Source organism: Zootoca vivipara, chromosome 9 (genome assembly GCF_963506605.1).
Source record: "Zootoca vivipara chromosome 9, rZooViv1.1, whole genome shotgun sequence".
Lineage (NCBI taxonomy): Eukaryota > Metazoa > Chordata > Lepidosauria > Squamata > Lacertidae > Zootoca > Zootoca vivipara.
Genome location: NC_083284.1, coordinates 10,594,698 through 10,613,420, shown reverse-complemented (window position 1 = coordinate 10,613,420; position 18,723 = coordinate 10,594,698). Strand labels below are relative to the sequence as shown.

General features: G+C 45.6%; 2 protein-coding genes across 2 annotated transcripts; both read left to right on the top strand.

Moving 5' to 3' along the window:
• Nucleotides 1–827: 827 nt before the first annotated feature.
• On the top strand, nucleotides 828–5,624 carry LOC118083485 (16 kDa beta-galactoside-binding lectin-like). The gene is made up of 5 exons (XM_035111966.2): nucleotides 828–836; nucleotides 1,983–2,039; nucleotides 2,134–2,213; nucleotides 4,035–4,209; nucleotides 5,472–5,624. The coding sequence occupies exons 1-5, from the start codon at nucleotides 828–830 to the stop codon at nucleotides 5,622–5,624; spliced, it is 474 nt and encodes a 157-aa protein (XP_034967857.2).
• Nucleotides 5,625–9,910: 4,286 nt separating this feature from the next.
• LOC118083484 (16 kDa beta-galactoside-binding lectin-like) lies at nucleotides 9,911–17,496 on the top strand. The gene is made up of 4 exons (XM_035111965.1): nucleotides 9,911–9,919; nucleotides 12,749–12,828; nucleotides 15,127–15,298; nucleotides 17,341–17,496. The coding sequence occupies exons 1-4, from the start codon at nucleotides 9,911–9,913 to the stop codon at nucleotides 17,494–17,496; spliced, it is 417 nt and encodes a 138-aa protein (XP_034967856.1).
• The last annotated feature ends 1,227 nt before the right edge of the window (nucleotides 17,497–18,723 follow it).

Sequence of the window (18,723 nt, the reverse complement as noted above, 5' to 3'; positions counted from 1 at the left end):
TGCCTAGGGTGCAAAAAGCCCTAGCACCGGCCCTGCCCATGATCCCTAGCTAACAGGACCAGTGGTCAGGGAAGATGGGAATTGTAGTCCAAAACATCTGGAGGGCCGAAGTTTTGGGGTGCCTGATCTGGAGGTACTAGGCTGGCGTAAAGAAACAGCACCAGTTGTTTGAGCTTATCAGGTGTGTTCCCAGCAGGGTCAGATTTAGGGTCAGGGTCAGATTTAGGCCCTAAGCTACTGAAGGTAATGGAGCCCTTTATATGTCCAGCTTTATATGTCAACAACAAATTGTTGCTGGTTTTTCTGTTGAATATAAGCTATATTCTTCTTCTTCTTCTTCTTCTTCTTCTTCTTCTTCTTCTTCTTCTTCTTCTTCTTCTTCTTCTTCTTCTTCTTCTTCTTCTTCTTCTTCTTCTTCTTCTTCGGCAATCACTGGACCTAATAGGTATCTAAAGCCATTTTATTTGTTTTTTTCTTATATTTTGGAAATGTACACCCAGTTTTTCCCCCTTTAAATTGTTTGCCCCCCCCCCCCCAAAGAGAGTGGGGCCCTAAGCTATAGCTTGTTTAGCTTATACGTAAATCCGGCACCGGTTCCCAGTCGTCAGAAACAGGCCAGCTGTTTAGCCTATTGACTCTGATTTTCTCCACCTTGCAATGCTAGAGAGAGGAGCAGACCCTCCACTCACTGCAAACCCTTTTTATCACGTGATGCGGTTTAAAAGGACCTTGAAAACAAGCCTCAGCTATTTAAGTGGGGCTTCATTCGCAGAGGTTGGAAGAAATAAAGTTTTGGTTCTTTGGCTGCACCCTTGGAAGAGATCATTATGCAGTCCGTGAGTCTTGTATGTCCATTTTTGTGGTTGTTAGTATAGGAGGCAGTTGCTATTGAAGCTGTAATACCACCAAGTGCAATAAAACTAGGCTGGAAAATTAGAAGGGTTAATAGGAGGCTTGTTCTCTCTAGGGAGGAGCATGATTGTATCTCAGCTGCTAACTCTTATACAGTATCTCTGACTTCTTGCCTCTGTTTCTCTTGCTGCTTCTGGGTTCTTTTATTTTAATTTTGTATCGAGAGCATTTCAATTGAGCAAAATAAAGTAAAAATAAAAAGTCATAAAGAGAAAAAGAAGGTGTATTATATCACTATGTATGCAATCAACTACAATTCCACAAGTGCTTCTCTAGAATACAGGCATATAAATGTCGTTGTTATCCAAATACATGTAGGGTTATTTATAACCATATGTTTGTGAATATGTTCCAAATTTCATTATACTGCTTCTAAGGTAGGTCCAGAAGCAGCAGCTACTGCAAAATGCAGGAGGTCAGCTGCTCACTGGGGCAAGATAGAAATTATATAAATAAAGGACCTAGCAGGAAAATGTGGGATCTGAGAAGGGCTTGAAAACATCTGTATTTGAGTGAATGTGGCTAAGTCATCTATTCTATGGTTCACTTACAGTATGGTGGTACCTCGCAAGACGAATGCCCTGCAAGACGATTTTTTTGCAAGACGAATGCGTCTTGCGATCTGATGGTGACTCGCAAGACGAATTCGTTTTGCGAAAAATTCGTCTGGCGAATCACGGTGTCCCATAGGATTGCATTGAAATTTAATTAATGTGTTCCTATGGGCAAAAAAAGAACTTTCAATGCATTCCTATGGGTAACCGCGATTCGCAAGACGGATTTTTTTGCAAAACGAATTGACTCGCGGAACGAATTAAATTCGTCTTGCGAGGCACCACTGTATTTGTAGGCTGCCCTAAAGCAGAGTTCCTGGAAGCAGCTCATTCTATTAACCTGAGTGTTGAAATTGCTGCACAGGTTCCCTAGCACTGCACTAACCAATGTTATCTGTGCTCTTGTCTGTCTCTGTCTGTCTGTCTGTCTGTCTGTCTGTCTGTCTGTCTGTCTGTCTGTCTGTCTGTCTGTGTGTCTGTCTCTGTCGACGGCTTCCCTCTGTCCTCCTTTTGCAGAAACCGCCAAGTCTGCTCAGTGGTCCCTGGGCTCACCTTATTTCCAGGACAAAAACGGTAAGCACATTAATTTCCCTTCCCCTTCCCCTCCTGAATCTCATCCTGCCAACACTGCGGCTGAAAAAATGTCTCTTGTTTCCCCTTCCCCTAGGGAGTGGTTGCCACTGATTTCCAAGCCCTGCATGGAGACATGGTCCAGGTGAAAGGGAGGATCCTGCCAGATGCCAAAGAGTGAGTAGGGAAGGGGGGGAATATCACATGTCTCCGGGAACTCGGGTGTAGGCACACTGTGTACATAGCCCTTAAACGTGTTTCTGAGAACGGAGAATCTCTTGCGTATGCCGGGCAAGCTCTGCCCAGGTCATGCGTCCAGGACATAGCAATTAAAACCTGTACCAAGATCTTAAGCTGAATGCCGAAGCACCGGATTTATTAAAATAGGGCATGGAAGGGCGAATCATGTTCTAAACAAGGCAGGATGTAGGACACAGATCCTCTCATTTTTTTTACCTGATTTCCTACTACAGCCCACACCCTTAAAATGGAGAGTAAATTAGGAGAGAGATTGCAAGAGGGCTGTGTATGGAGAAAATGCCCTATTGTACAAAAGTAAAATGTATTTGCCTACCCTCTTCTGCCTCTGGCACTGCTTGCGACTGCCATGTTACCTAGAAAGGAATGCAAAGCACCTCCCCACTGGGCTTAAACAGGTGCCCCACCCCCTGTGCTAATGTGTAGGTGAAATCCTCTTCCTTGGCTTTGTTCCTACCAGCTGGCTGGGGCCGAAGGGAGTTTCCAAAACATCTGGAGGGTACCAGGTTACGGAATGCAGTAGCCAGCAACAAAATAAACTTGCTCCATCAGTATGGCAAGCCCTTCAAAACATTTGAAGATGCCTTTCCTATAGCATCCTTGTCTAGAACCTGCATACAGTATCTTACTTGGTCCCATGAACCAAGTTGCCTTCCCGTAGCCCCCTCATCTTCAGCAGGGGGATGTTGGCCTTCCTTACAAGGCTGTTGTAAATTACGTAATGGGGAATGTGGGATATTGTTGTGAGTTAAGTAATTTAAGAGTCACAGGGATTGGCAGACACATTATGCAGATCTTGGGCTCCATCCTTGATATAGACATCATTGGTCTATATCAAGCTCCAGGTAGATAATTCCTGAATCTCTGCAACCATGAGGACTACAACCTTGCTTTATTTTTAATTTTTAAAGTGTTTTCATGAAGCCCAAATCCAGCACAATATATGAATTTGAGGTGGGTTTTTTAGGCTATATGCCTGGGTCCCCTAATAATAATAATAATAATTAATAATAATAATAATAATAATATATTATTTATACCCCAGCCACTCTGGGTGGCTTCCAACAGAGAAATGAAATAAAATAATCTATTAAACATTAAAAGCCTCCCTAAACAGGGCTGCCTTCAGATGTCTTCTAAAAATCTGGTAGCTGTTTTTCTCTTTGACATCTGATGGGAGGGCGTTCCACTTCTTGGATCCAGCATGGATACAATTCCTAGACTAGCCAGGCGAGATTCCTGCTTATTCCTAATGGCCCAAAGTATGGGTCATTCAGGTAGCAAAGGAAGTGGCTCAGTGCCAGAGGTCAAATGGGTGCTCCCCCCCCCCCACTCAACTCACTGGTAGTTACAAAGACAAAGACTGGGAGAGAGAGTTGAGTTATGTGACCTAGAAGCTAGAAGCTGGGAAGCCAGGGAAGCCAGAGCCATGCCTGATTTCTGCTTGAATCCAAGGCTGCATCTAAGGGGGAAGCAAAGGGGGTGTTAATGCTGTGAACCTCAGTCTCTGCTGCACCTCATTCTGAAGGAAACGCGAACCCTTGGTAAGCGCTTGAAACCCCTGGAGTCTCACACCCGTCAGAGATTGAAGTGGCATGTAAGAATGTTCTCAATATTCTTACGGCATGGCAAGCATGTGAACCCCTAGGAGAGGGGCCCTGTTGTTGTTGCAGCTGAAGTCCAGTAAGCCTCTCACGTTTGTTATTCTTGTTTCTTTCATAACTTTCAAACCTCTTCAAGATTTGTTGTGAAACTGGGCCAAGACCCTGATAACCTCGTTCTTTACTTCAATCCGCGCTTTCACCGCCAGAAGTGTCCGAACACCATTGTGTGCAACTCCAAGGAAAATGGGGTGTGGGGGAAAGAGGAGGAGAGCATCTCCAAGTTCCCTTTTCAGCAAGGCGGCAGAGTTCAGGTGAGGTCTGAGCAGTAGATCAAATGGAGGCAGGCAGGCAGCTTCTCCTGGAGTTCCCTGTTCCGAGGGAGAAGCATTTGTAGCCTTCCAGATGACATTATAATCCCATCAGCCTCGGCTAGCATGGCTGATGGTGAGGCATGATGGAACCAACAGGCCAACAACATCTGGAGGGGGGACAAGTTTACTTTCCCTGGCACATGGGAAAGTGGGACGCCTCCATGTTTCATAGGAGGGTTCCTTTTATATGTGCAGAACAACTGGAATGCCAGTGTTGGGGGACCTGGCCTGTCTGAACAACAATTGTGTCCCGTTTTTAATTACAAGGGCACACAAATGAAATGATCGTTGCCTTTGTTTTGTGGATGTTTATGAATTCCATGTGTTTTTTATTACAATGCTTATGCACTTACACACACACACACACACACACACACACATATTGCAAGTCAGGTGGACACACTTTTGGTATGAGTGGCTCTACGGTATGCGGATAGGCATAAAAATGCTGCTCTTCTGGTCCTTGGGCTTTGATGTACTACAGACTCATCAGCAGTGGAAAGGCCTTGGGGGTCAAAGCAGCCTTTGGTGCTGTTGTCAGGAAAGTGAAACCCAGAATGGCTAGAAGAAGAAGAAGAAGAAGAAGAAGAAGAAGAAGAAGAAGAAGAAGAAGAAGAAGAAGAAGAAGAAGAAGAAGAAGAAGAAGAAGAGAAGAAGAAGAGTTTGGATTTGATATCCCGCTTTATCACTACCCGAAGGAGTCTCAAAGCGGCTAACCATCTCCTTTCCCCTCCTCCCCCACAACAGACACCTGGCTGAGAGACTTCAGAGAAGTGTGCCTAGCCCAAGGTCACCCAGCAGCTGCATGTGGAGGAGCAGGGACGCGAACCCGGTTCCCCAGATTACAAGTCTACCGCTTTTAACCACTACACCACACTAGCTTGCACTGTTGACAACAGTGTCTGCCATTCCCTTAGAATCGTAGAATTGTAGAGTTGAAAGGGACCCCAAGACAGGGGTGTACCTAGCCCAGCTGGTAACGGGGGCGGCACCCCGGATGCTGCACATGCGCAGTCTGTATGCATTAACTTAAAGCATGCATGACAGATGGCCGTCCAACCTCTGCTTAAAAACCTCCAAGGAAGGAGAGTCCACCACCTCCCGAAGGAGATGGTTCCAATTTAAGAAGTTAAAATGTTGCCAGGTCATTTAAAAAACTGTTCAGTGTCCTGTGTTGATGGCTCCCTCTCTGCTCCTTGCAGCTTTCCTTCACATTCCTTAATTCTGAGATCAAGGTGCTCCTGGATGACGACCACGAGATCTCCTTTCCCAACCGGCTGGGCCTGAGGGTCCTTGAATACATAGCGGTGGAAGGAGGCTTCAGAATCAGAGGCCTCAAATTCTTCGGCTCTTGATTTCCTGCAGTCCTGTAACATGTCCGAATAAATTCAACTTGGCTATTTGAAATGGGCAGTGTAACATGGTTTTATTTTATATCAGGTGGCGGGTGGCACTTTTTCAGTCCGAACATTGCATTCCCTTACCTTCCAAGTCCCGGACTGCAGAATCCGGGACCGGCAGCTGTGTGACAACGGAAGTTGCGTCGACGTAACTTCCGGTGTCACTTTGCCCTTCTATTGGCACCAAAAATGGCCACCGCCGGCTTCAAAAGTAGCTTCTTCGCATGACTGGAAGTGCGTCGACGCAACTTCCGGTGTCGCCCCACCCATCTATGGGCACCAAAATGGCCGCCGCCGACACCAGAAGTCGTAGATGCGACTTTTGGAGCCGGCAGCGGCCATTTTTTGTGCCCATAGAAGGGCAAATCGGAAAGGAAAAAAATGGCCGCTGGCAGGAGAAAATAACAGAGAAAAACGGGAGACGAAGTGATACAGGGGACCACCGGGAAAAGGTAAGTAAAAACGGGGGTTTCCCGGGGGAAACGGGAGACTTGGCAGCTATGCATTCCCTGTGGGATGAGGCAACTTTGTGAGGGCTACATGTCCATAGTGGGTGGAGTCAGGGCAAAAGTGGGCAGAGAAACAAATATAAATCTTGCTTTTGAACAGTACGGTAGTTTCTAGGTGCGTTCACAGACCTCCCCCTGGTCCTCATCCAGACAACCAAGAGGCATTGTTAGAGTTCAGAGAGAGACAACTAGGTGTAAGCTGTAGGGGTCTGTGTTTTAATTCATTTATTAAATGAATTTCTAAACTTAATATAAAATATATAAGCCAGGAACAAGAATATATAAAAATACACAGGATAAAACTAGTGATAAAGCACAATACAAAATCCTTCCTTGCAGACCTAGTCATGAGGTTAACATTGATTGCATGAACTACCGATTATCCCTGTGCAAGTACCGGTATGCGCTCACAATTGCCTCAGGAAGTAAAAGGTCTTATGGCTACCCAACTAATTGTTTTGCATTCCTTTTTTGTATGTGCATCTTAGGTTTAGTTTTCCACAAGGCCATAAATCTAGGCTGCACCACTTCAGACCGCAGGTAGTACAGTAATTACTTCAGGCTTCTCTGTTTGTTATTATTTTTAAAATCCCTCCCAGCCAAGAGACTTAACATGCCAGCAGGCAATGAGAGAGGTTGTAGCTTGGCCATCATTGCAACACGTTAGTCTTCAATAGGGTTGCCAGACTCAATAGAGGACAGGACTTCTGTGCCTTTAATTGCCCTGCTCTCTTTTGAGTCTGGAAACCTTAAAGAGAAACCAGCAGACCCTTTGCTTGGAAATTAAATAAAGCATCTGCTGGTTTCTCTTTAAGGTTTCCAGACTCAAAAGAGAGCAGGGCAATTAAAGGCACAGAAATCCTGTCCTCTTCTGAGTCTGCAGAGGGAATCTTTTGTATGCAGGTGAATTCTGTCATCTGACCAAGCTGAGGTGGTGCAGCCCAGACAGAAATATTGCTTCCTTTCTCAGTGGAAAATGTGGCCTTTATTCGCACTCTGCCAATGCGGGCAAAGCCCAGTTCCTGCCAACCCACTCCTGTTTCCTCTTTTTAGCACACACTCTACTTTAGCTATCATTTCTACTAAACTCTCTGTTTCACTCACTCACTCCCTCTCATTTCTCTTCTCACTTCTCTCTCCCCAACATCCCTGCAACCCACCCAGGCATTGAACAACCTTCAGATGGCTCTATTTTTAGGAAACCATCAGAATGTGCCTTTAATAGCACCTCTGGACTGTATGAGCTTTTCACAGCAGGGAGCTTAGCAATTCTCACCTGCCAATTGCTGCATGTAAAAGCTACTGTTAAAGGCACAGCTGCAGAACCGGAGTGCGAAATTTGGCAACTCCACAATTTGCAACACCTGCTGCAACAGATGTTCAACTGTGGATTGAAGATGTAAATCGCACTGATGCAAGACCAGTGGGTTCACCTTTTTGCTACCTCTTGCGTTGGACACCGGTAAAGGATTGTGTGCAACTAGGTTCTACTCAGAGAAGACCCAGTGAAATTAATGGGCTTAAGTTTACCAAGTCTATTAATACCTCAGAGTAGGACTAATGTTGGCTACAACTCCAAATTATTTCTCAAAACCGAAACCAAACCCTGGTGATATTTTTATAGTGAAACCTTAGACCACAATATTTTCCTTGGTCAAAGAGACAGTTTGTGGGTTGGTGTACTTTTATCATGTACGGAAAAATTAGTGGGACCTCCTCCACTAATTACAAAATGTTTGGGTTGCTATGTTTGCATGTGGTAACTGGAATTGTCTCACAAATGGAAGCCGCCCAGAGTGGGGAAACCCAGCCAGATGGGTGTGGTATAAATAATAAAATTATTATTAAAATTATTATTAAATATAACTAAAGGATGTAAGAATCTGACCTCATGTCTTGGAAAGGGTAGATGGTTTTTTTTATTTTCATAGAATCATAGAACTGTAGAACTGGAAAGGACTCTGAGGGTCATTTAGTCCAACCCCCACACAAAGCAAGAATATGAAGCTGCCCCATACAGGGATCGAACCTGCAACCTTGGCATTATCAGCACCATGCTCTAACCAACTGAGCTATCCATTTTAATACTGTTTATTCTGTAATATTGAGAAGAGAAGAATCCTTGGAAAAGACCCTGATGTTGGGAAAGATTGAGGGCACTAGGAGAAGGGGACATCAGAAGACAAGATGGTTGGACAGTGTTCTCGAAGCTACGAACATGAGTTTGACCAAACTGTGGGAGGCAGTGGAAGACAGGAGTGCCTGGCGTGCTATGGCCCATGGGGTCACGAAGAGTCGGACACGACTAAACGACTAAACAACAACATTCTGTAATATGAGATTTTTTATTTTTTTAAAAGAGACACACTTTTTACTGCTTTGGAAATTGGGAACTGGATGGGTGGGTTAACCTTTAAATGTGAACTCGATCAAAATTCTCCCTAGTCACAAGATACTTTGGGTGGAATTCAGCATGTCACTCTGACAAATGCTTCATCTGCACAAACTTTACAGCTTGTCAGATGGAACAATCCCTTCCTTCTCCATCACACTCTTTTGGGGGTTCTCCTGACTCTCACCGAGCCAATTTGGGTGGTACATAGTGGTGGTGAAAGTCCTTTTGCACAGCCACTGAAGACAGTGGCATAGAGTGGGTGGGGGCCATAGGGACAGCTGCCCCGGGTGCAAAATTTTAACACCCCTGCCTCAATACAGCTGCATGCTTCCGTTGCTGGACTCTCTTTAAAATGGCTTCTCCATGCGAACCAGGAAGTGACCTCTCAAGACAACGGAAAAACTATTCTTTGCTTATCTACGATCTCCTGGGCGACGCAGATGCCGTTAGGCAGTTGAAGTTGAATGTGCATGTGTACTCTGCCCTCTGCACAGCCCCGGGTGCTGGCAACCTACGCTATGCCACTGGCTGACAGGGCCTGTTAAGTGACTCTCTCCCTTTGTTGCAGCAAATTAGCATGGCTACCCCTCTGACATTTGCTGTGTCCACAGCTGAGGCTTCTCCAGATTCCAGAAGATGTGGGAAGGGACACTTCTGCATTGGCCTAGACTAGCAAGTACTCAGTTCTATAGTAACAGCAGCTGGTAGGAAGCCAGTGTGGTGTAGTGGTTAGAGCCATTCCAGACTACAACAGGCAAGACCTGGTACAAATCCTCACTCGTCCATGAACCAATCACCTTATTCCACTGAAGACCATTTACTTCCTTGGCGCAGTTGTTTGCTGACCTGCCTTTTTTGGTCTGCTGGCACTCAAAACCCAGATCAAAGTAAAAAAATAGAATGGGCAAATGTTCCAATGAGTGCCAGCTGGGAAGCTGCTGATAATCAATTGCATAAAGCGGGCTTTGCCAACCTTGTGCTTTCCAGGTGTTTTGGACTACAGATCCCATCAGCCCATCTAGCACAGGTGAGGGCTCAGGCTGATGGGAGCTGTAGTCCGAAACACCTGGAAAGCAAAAGGTTGGTGAGGGCCGGCAAAGCAAACTAGCAACAGCTGTTTAAACATATCAGTGATTTTTGCTAATCAACCCAGATTTTCTCTGCCTTGCATTTCTGGGTACCTGAACAGACCACCCACTCACAGCAGACCCTTTTTGTCAGGTGATGCTGTTTCCCCAGCTATTTAAAGCAGCTGGGGCTTGTTCTGCTAGAACTGCAGAACTGAGGCAGAAGAGAAAGTTGCTTACTTGTTGGTCGGACTCCTGCAAGAGTATCCCATGGATTGTGTGAGTTTCAGCGGTTCTCTGGTTGTTAGCATAGGAGATTGTTCACACGGAGGCTGCAGTATAAGCTGCTGGGACTGAGCAGTTCTAGAAAACTGAAAGGGTTAATAGGTAGCTTGTTATTGCAGGAGAAGAGTTGGCATGTTTCCTAGATGACAAGTGTTGTTAGTCCTTTTGTATCTTGCTTCTAGTTCCTTGCTAAATGTTGTTTGTGCTTTGTCGGGGTGTGTGTGTGTGAGTCCTGTTAATGCAATACCATCAATACACACAAAGCTTTCTGGAGCTTAAAAAAAGACTGGTCTCTGTCCCTAGCAGCTTGCAATCCAAAAATCTGCCCATGGGAAAGGCAAGTACAGTGTAATTTAATGGGAAGTGGGTGCATAAATGTAGTTTTGTATTATAAGAAAAACTGCTCCCTTTCCCTTATGGGGTATTCCGGAGCCCATATAGAGTCCTTAGGTGGGTTCCCTATTGGTAGGGAGAAAATAACAGAGGCCAACCAGAGAATATTGAGAAGCAAAGCGAGCTAGTAAGCCTGATCTTTATTAAAGGAACTGTTGCAACAGGGTCCCCACTCATCACATGCAGGAGGGAGGAGAACCCTGAACAATGGTTCACAAACCCTAATATAGACTTTTTAAAATTGCCCACACTTTAGCCCAAGACCATGCCACTAAAACGTCATACGGTACATACATCACACAAGGAGGTGGTCTACAGCTTAGGAGGCGGTCTATAGCAGAAATCCTGTCTGCCAGGATACCTGATAATGGTCACTGATTGCTCTACGTGGGCAGCCTGGCCATTCTTTTGTGATGGTAAATACTTTTGTACCTGAATCCAGGTCACAGGCTCACCCTATTCAATACACAAATGTGGCCTTAAGACAGGATTTGTTTTTTGTTTCTTAAGTAATTTTTATTCAATTTTCAAATTAGACAAAACATAAAACACACATACACAAAAATAAAACTCATTGATTACATCATATATTCCTCATCTAATCTCCTTTCACTCTGCCGAGCTGTAACTTCCCTCCCTCCCTTCATATGGCTTTGTTATTTCACTCTAATCTCGCAGGTTTTTTTTTTTTTTTTTTGCAAACTCAGTCCAATTTCGTAGGATTTATTTCAGTACTGCAAGTGTCTTTAAAGTTGTACAGTTTTTCTCCATACAGTCAATGAATTTACTCCATTCTCTCTGGAACTTTGTCTCTCCCTGGTTTCGGATCCCACAGGTCAACTTTGCCAGTTCAGCATAGTCCATCATTTTTGTCTGCCACTCCCCAATAGTTGGTACATCCTGCGTTTTCCACTTTTGGAAAGTTCTCACCGCGGTTGTGGCATACATAAATAGTCTCTGATCCCCCTTAGCAATCTCATCGCCCATTAGTCCCAATAAGAACGCTTCAGTTTTTTTTGGTGAAAGTATACTTAAATATCTTTTTCAACTCGTTATACAAATTTTCCCAAAATCTTTTTACTGTCTTGCATGTCCACCATATATGATAAAATTGTCCATCTTTTGCTTTACATTTCCAGCATACTTTACTACTTGTCCTATACATCTTAGCTAATTTTACTGGTGTTAAATACCATCTATACATCATTTTCATAACATTTTCTTTCAAGGCGGTGCATGCAGTAAATTTCATTGTTTCATTCCAAAGTTTCAACCACGCATCATATTCAATATTATGCCCAAAATCTTTTGCCCATTTTATCATCACCTCCTTAGTCATTTCATCTTTAGTATACCATTCTAACAAAAAATTATACATTTTTGACAACAATTTCACTCTGCCTTCCAACAATTCTGTCTGAAATTTAGACCTTTTCCCTTCAAAACCTACTTTTTTATCTTTAGAAAACACATCATTTACTTGCTTAAGACAGGATTTGCAAGCAAAAAGACAATAGGAAGGCTTTCCCCATTTGCCTCCCTTACAGCAGAGGAATATTTGAGGTCATTGGGAGAGTCAAAATGACTTCAGGATTGCTCTCCCATAGTATTTCAGACACATGATTCATATATTTAGATATGTGTGCATTTATGAATATTCATTCTATATTTGAGACCTTAAAATTCTTATAACAGTGTGCTCAAAGGGGATTGGTTTGAAGTAAGGACGTCACAGAAAATGTGGGTTTGGCAGAATGCATATTTGAGTGAATTTATTCACAGTATTTTTACGTTGCCCAGTGACAGAGTTCTTCGAACCAATGCTGTCTTTTTAAATGAATAAGGAATAAAATGGGGGGCAGAGGGAGGAAAACTTTGGAGGTGCAGTGGAGTTCAGGCTTCTGATCCTAAGCAGCTAAGAACTCCTGAGTCAGTTCCTGAAAAGCTTTCCTCCCCCTGCTCTAACAAATGAGATCATAGAATCATAGAATCATAGAGTTGGAAGAGACCACAAGGGCCATCCAGTCCAATCCCCTGCCAAGCAGGAAACACCATCAAAGCATTCTTGACATATGCCTGTCAAGCCTCTGCTTAAAGACCTCCAAAGAAGGAGACTCCACCACACTCCTTGGCAGCAAATTCCACTGCTGAACAGCTCTTACTGTCAGGAAGTTCTTCCTAATGTTTAGGTGGAATCTTCTTTCTTGTATGTTATGCATGTGCTTCTCGTTTATGGACTCATAGCCAGCTGCTTACTTTCCTTCTGTATTGTAGGATTCGTGTCTGAACCCTGATGCACGGCGGGATGAGTCTTGCTCCAATCTGAGGACCGTAAGAGAATCGAAACCCCCTCCCCAATTCCCCTTTCTTTGCTGAATCCCACCATGCCACCACTGCAGCTCAATGTGTGTCTAATTTCCCTTTCTGCAGAAATTGACTGTCACTGAATTTGAACTTGACCACGGAGACACCATTCAAGTGAGAGGGAAGACCTTGCCGTATCCCAACGAGTAAGGCTGCACAAGCTCCCCCATTTACTCCACATCCAATGTGCTCCCACTGCTGATTTGGGAAATAGCATTTACACTTGTGTTAGCCACAATCTGTATCTATTCATCCATCCATCCATTTCTATAGCACTCTGTTCTTATTTCCCTCTCCTCCCCCCCAATTTATCGTTTTCATTTTTGCGCATGAAACAATAACAATACTTCACTTTTTAAAAGCAAAAACAAACCACAATTAATACTCTGCTTCCACCCCTTCCATTCTTCAATTTGTTACTTTCTTGTTCCACCGCATATTCTAATTTCCCCCCTCTATCTTATTCTTTCTCAACTTTATATCTCAATATCTCTTACTGCTGAATGGATTTTGTTGCTGTTAACTTTTTGATGGGTTTACAGATACATTTCCAAATAATCTATAAAATATTTCCAATCTTCAAATACTCCCCACCCCCATTCTCTTCTTCTGTTTGTCAGTCTTCCCATTTCTATATATTCTATGAATAGAACATTTAAGGTTGTGTTCTTAATGCTGCCATCTGCCCTTAGGGTGAAAGGTGGGTAAGGAATAAAGAATCGGCAGCATCTGTCTCTATCCTGTCATTCCTCTTGTTTGGATGTGTTTTCCCATGAACCATCTTGGATCCAAATTCAGAAACAGAATGACCTAGCTGCATTTTAAGCCTGAGAAGAGTATTCCCACCTAGAGCATTGAGCATTGAGATTGAGATTGAATCCTGACAAGACAGAAGTACTGTTTGTGGGGGACAGGAGGCGGGCAGGTGTGGAGGACTCCCTGGTCCTGAATGGGGTAACTGTGCCCCTGAAGGGCCAGGTGCGCAGCCTGGGAGTCATTTTGGACTCACAACTGTCCATGGAGGCGCAGGTCAATTCTGTGTCCAGGGCAGCTGTCTATCAGCTCCATCTGGTACGCAGGCTGAGACCCTACCTGCCTGTGGACTGTCTCACCAGAGTGGTGCATGCTCTAGTTATCTCTTGCTTGGACTACTGTAATGCGCTCTAGGTGGGGGCTACCTTTAAAGGTGACCCGGAAACTACAACTAATCCAGAATGCGGCAGCTAGACTGGTGACTGGGAGTGGCCGCCAAGACCACAAAACACCGGTCCTGAAAGACCTACATTGGCTCCCAGTACGTTTCTGAGCACAATTCAAAGTGTTGGTGCTGACCTTTAAAGCCCTAAACGGCCTCGGTCCAGAATACCTGAAGGAGCATCTCCACCTCCATCGCTCTGCCCGGACACTGAGGTCCAGCGCCGAGGGCCTTCTGGCAGTTCCCTCGCTACGAGAAACTAAGTTACAGGGAACCAGGCAGAGGGCCTTCTCGGTAGTGGCACCCACCCTGTGGAATGCCCTCCCACCAGAGGTCAAAGAGAATAGTAATTACCAGACCTTTAGAAGGCATCTTAAGGCAGCCCTGTTTAGGGAAGCTTTTAATGTTTGATGGATTTCTGTATTTTAATATTTTGTTGGAAGCTGCCCAGAGTGGCTGGGGCAACCCGGCCAGATGGGCGGGGTATAAATAATAAATTATTATTATTATTATTATTATTATTATTGACGAACTTTTTAAGCAGTGGCTCCTTTTCAGAGGCCATCTTCCAACATGGGCGTAGTCAGGATTTGTGGGGGGGGCAGGGCCCCCACATGTCATCATCCTCTGTCTGGCTCTGTCTAGAAGATTTCGAATGAAATGCCTCAACAACTGTTCTTTTAAATGACTTTCTTTTGACCCCAGGTGTTCAGAAAAACCTGTCAAAATCTTTCTACAATTTCTACTGTTAAGTTAGCTCTATGGCCCATGCCCTCCGAGGCGGTTTGTTCCAGCTCTTGCTGTTTCTAAACGTATGGTGTGAATGTGGCCCTTCAGTCCTGAGTTCGAATCCAAAAATTGTAGAGTTGGAAGGAACCCTGAGGGTCACCTAGCTCAACCCCCTGCAATTCAGGAATCCTGCCCACTGTTGCCCCTGGGTGGGCTTGAACCACCAAGATTCTGATTAACAGCCAATTGCACTGATGCCCTGTGCCACCGGGAGCTTATTTCTGCTTGTATAGGGGGCAGCATAGATGCTGCTGCTACTGGTACGCTTCAAGAGGAACGGCAGGATGTAAATTGAATGAATGGCTGGTTAATACTACTGAAGTCATCATAGATTAACATAGAATCTTAGAGTTGGAAGGGACCTTAGTCATTCTAGTCCACCCCCCTGCAATGCAGTAACCAGTAAACCTTTCATCCTGAGTTCATGTCCCCCCCCCCCCAATTGGTCATCCTCTTAAAGGTTTTGCGTGAATCTGGGTGAAGACTCTGACAATCTCGTCCTTCGCTTCAACTCGCGCTTTGACAACCACAAAGACACAAGCACCATTATCTGCATGTCCAAACGAGATGGGGTGTGGGAGAAAGAAGAGAGGATAACAGACTTCCCTTTTAATCAAAGTCGCAAACTTAAGGTGAGCACTTGGCTGTAGAGGTATCATAGAAACTTAGAGTTGGAAGGGGCCCAAGGGTCATCTAGTCCAACCCCTTGCAATTCAGGAATCTTAGCTAAAACCTCCATGGCAGATGGCCACCCAACCTCTGCATAAGAACCTCCAAGGAAGGAGAGTCCATAACCCAGCGTTTCTCAACCGCTGTTCCGCAGCACACTAGTGTGCCGCGAGACGCTGGCTGGTGTGCCGCGACGTGCGGCGACGAGAAGGGCGATTTGCATTGTCACGTGCCTGGCGGCTGCCAATAGGAAACACTGACCCGCCGGAAAGCAATATTTCTCCTCCTCTTTCCCAAAGCTCAGTGCAAACGAGCCTGGCGGCCGCCAATGCACAACGCTGACCCACCGGATGGCTTGTGAAGCCTTATTACAGGAGATTGCAACCAACACAGCAATTGGCAAGTGTTTCTTACAGTCATAATTATATAGTCAATATAGGGCGGCACAGAGTTAAATTCTTTAACTTTTTAAATGGGGGTGTGCCTCGTGATTTTTTTCACGGAACAAGTGTGCTGTGGCCCAAAAAAGGTTGAGAAACACTGCCATAACCTTCCCTCCAGAGCAGGAGAACACAAGCTTGCTCCATCCTCTACATGACAGCCCTTTTGATATTTGAAGATGGCTACCCTATCTCCTCTCAGTCTCCTCTTTCCCATGCTAAACATACCCAGCTCCTTCAGCCATTCCTCATAAGGCTTGATTTCATGACCCTTGATCATCTTGGTTGCCCCCCTCTGCACACATCCCAGCTTTTGTCAACATCCTCCTTAAATTGTGGCCCCCGGAACTGCACTAGATCAGCGATATCAAAGGGTGTGTGTGAATGGAGCAGGCAAGTGTGTGGCTTCTGTGGGGTTTCCCCTGTGGAGGGAGTATTTTGGGGGTGCTGAACCTGCAACCCTCCAGATGAAATGGCACTCCCAACTCCCATAAGCCCCAGCTAGCATGACCGGTAGTCAGACACAACGAAACCAATAGTCCAACATCATCTGGTGAACTCCAGGTTCCCCTGTGAACAGGGGGGTACTTCCTTGTAACATGGCAGGGTTCAGTTTATGTGTGCAGAACAACGTTTGGGGGCCTGGCATGGGTGAGCAGTCAGGGGCATAGCAAGGCGCCGCGACACCTGGGGCGGCAAATTGCCATGCACGGGGGGGGCGTCGTCGCTACGTAACGATGCATGCGTTGTTACATGGCGGGGTATCACTGCCCCCCTGCACCTCCAAAGCCGCGCAGGTTTTGTACCTGGAGTTTTGTAGCTGGAGGCGCGCGGCTTTGGAGGCGCGGCGGGGCGGCAATACCCCGCTACGTAACACTCATGCGCAGCATCCTTCTGCGCATGCGTGTTACTTAGCGGGGTATCGCCGCCCCCATGCGACTCCAATTCACGTGGTGCGGGGGAGGGGCCACTTGCCCCCCCACCCCCACGACCCCCAAGCCGAGCCTCCAGCCTCCCGGTTAAAAGTCCGCTTGGCACAGACTTTTTACCGGGAGGCTGGAGGCTCGGCTTGGGAGCCGCAGGGGTGGGGGTGCCAAGTGGAACCCGGGGCGTACTGCCCCCATCGCCCCCCATTGCGACGCCCCTGTGAGCAGTACTTGTGTGGATTTTTTAAACTGTGTGTTAAAAACCAACTTGTTGTTGCCTATGGAAATCTAGCTTGTAAATCTAATCTCTGTTGGGGGGGGGAGGACTTCCTCAGAATTTGGGTCCCTAATATCTAATGCGTAGCTTCTGGCACAAACAAGTAATGCATCACTAGCAGAAAATCAACCCATACCAACAAGTTAACCTGGATGAATGGCATTTATTGAACTCTCTGTAGATAAGAGTGAAAATGGAGGTGCAAGGCAATTCTGATGTGCCATAGGCTGCAACACTTGGCGTCAGAGCAGCCTGGAACCATTCCTTTAAAAGCTTTCAAATGCTGCCCGGGACGTGCGTTTTGTTTTTAAAGTGTGCGGTATCCCCCCGCTGGTCATGATGATTCCTTTTATTTCTTGCAGTTTTCCTGCACTTTTTCCCCTTATGAGATCCTGGTGCAGCTGGCTGACAACCCCAACACAATCTTCCCTAAATGGCTGGACATGAAGAACATCAAGTACATTGCGGTGGAAGGAAACGTCAAGATTGAAGCCCTCCGATTTCTCAGATTATGCTAGTCCCGGGTCACTGTTTTGTTACGTCTGAATAAACACAGCTTGTGCTCTTCAGAACATGTCATTTCACATGGTTTTATTTTGTAACAGGGAGTAAGGGGGCAATTTTCAGATCAGGAGCTGCATTCATTTGTTTGTTTTGTTTGTTTGTTTGTTTACCCACCCACCCTGCCTATCTGACTGGGTTTCCCAAGCCCCTCCGGGTGGCTTCCAGCAAATATAAAAACATAATAAAATGTCAAACATTTAAAATACTGTTAAGAGTTTTCAACATCTGATGCAATGAAAACCCAACTAGTTTTAAAAAAACAACCCAGAAAAAGAAGGATAAAGGAGCAAAGGAGGAAAGAAAGAGAGAAAAGAAATAAATAATACAGTATAATAAAACACAAAGGCAGATAGATAAAATCGCCTTCTATCACACTTGTTTCTTAATTTTCAATCTGCATACTCTCAAACAGCTCCCTTTCTCTTGGGTCTGTCACCTCTCTGGATCAACCTTCATTTATCCTCACCTTTACCTATCCTGAATTTATGTCTTCAGAGATCAAAACATACATGTGAAAGAAAAATGGGACTGTGGGGGGGGGTTGGAGAGGGGGGGGAAGCCTTTGAGGGCCACATTCCACTGGTGGGTTGGGGTTGAGGACCAAAACGGGTTGAGGGACGAACACACAGGCAGAGCACTCTGCCGCAGTAGACCCTACCCCAAAGCGACTGGGGTCAGGCTGTAGCTTAGACATGGAATGTCTGCTTTGCATGCACAAGGTCCCCGGTCCAATTCCTGGCATCTCTGGGTAGGGCTAGGAATGTCCCTCATCCAAAACCTTGGACAGCCACTGCCAGTCAGTGCAGACTCTCCAAGTGTCCTGATTTTCTAGACCCAGCCTCTGCATTACGGACGCTGTCCCAGTTTCTGATTTGATCCTGGAATGTCCCAGTTTTCCCTTTTCCCTCCCTCCACATATCGTGTCCTCCCTAAAAGAGGGCACATGTTGCGGTGAGACCTGGAGACTGACCTCCTGTGTTGCGGGTGGGTAAGATTGGTCAGCCACAACACCCGATTGGTAGGTCCCTCGATGTTGGGTTCAATCTGGCCAATGGGGCGCAGTCCAAATGGATCGAGGGACCCATGCATGTGACCCAGAGCTTCCTCTTTCAGTGCATGCATTCGGAACAAGCTAACAGCGTGTCCTCTGTGCAGCCGAGAGAGATTTACCTTCGACGGAT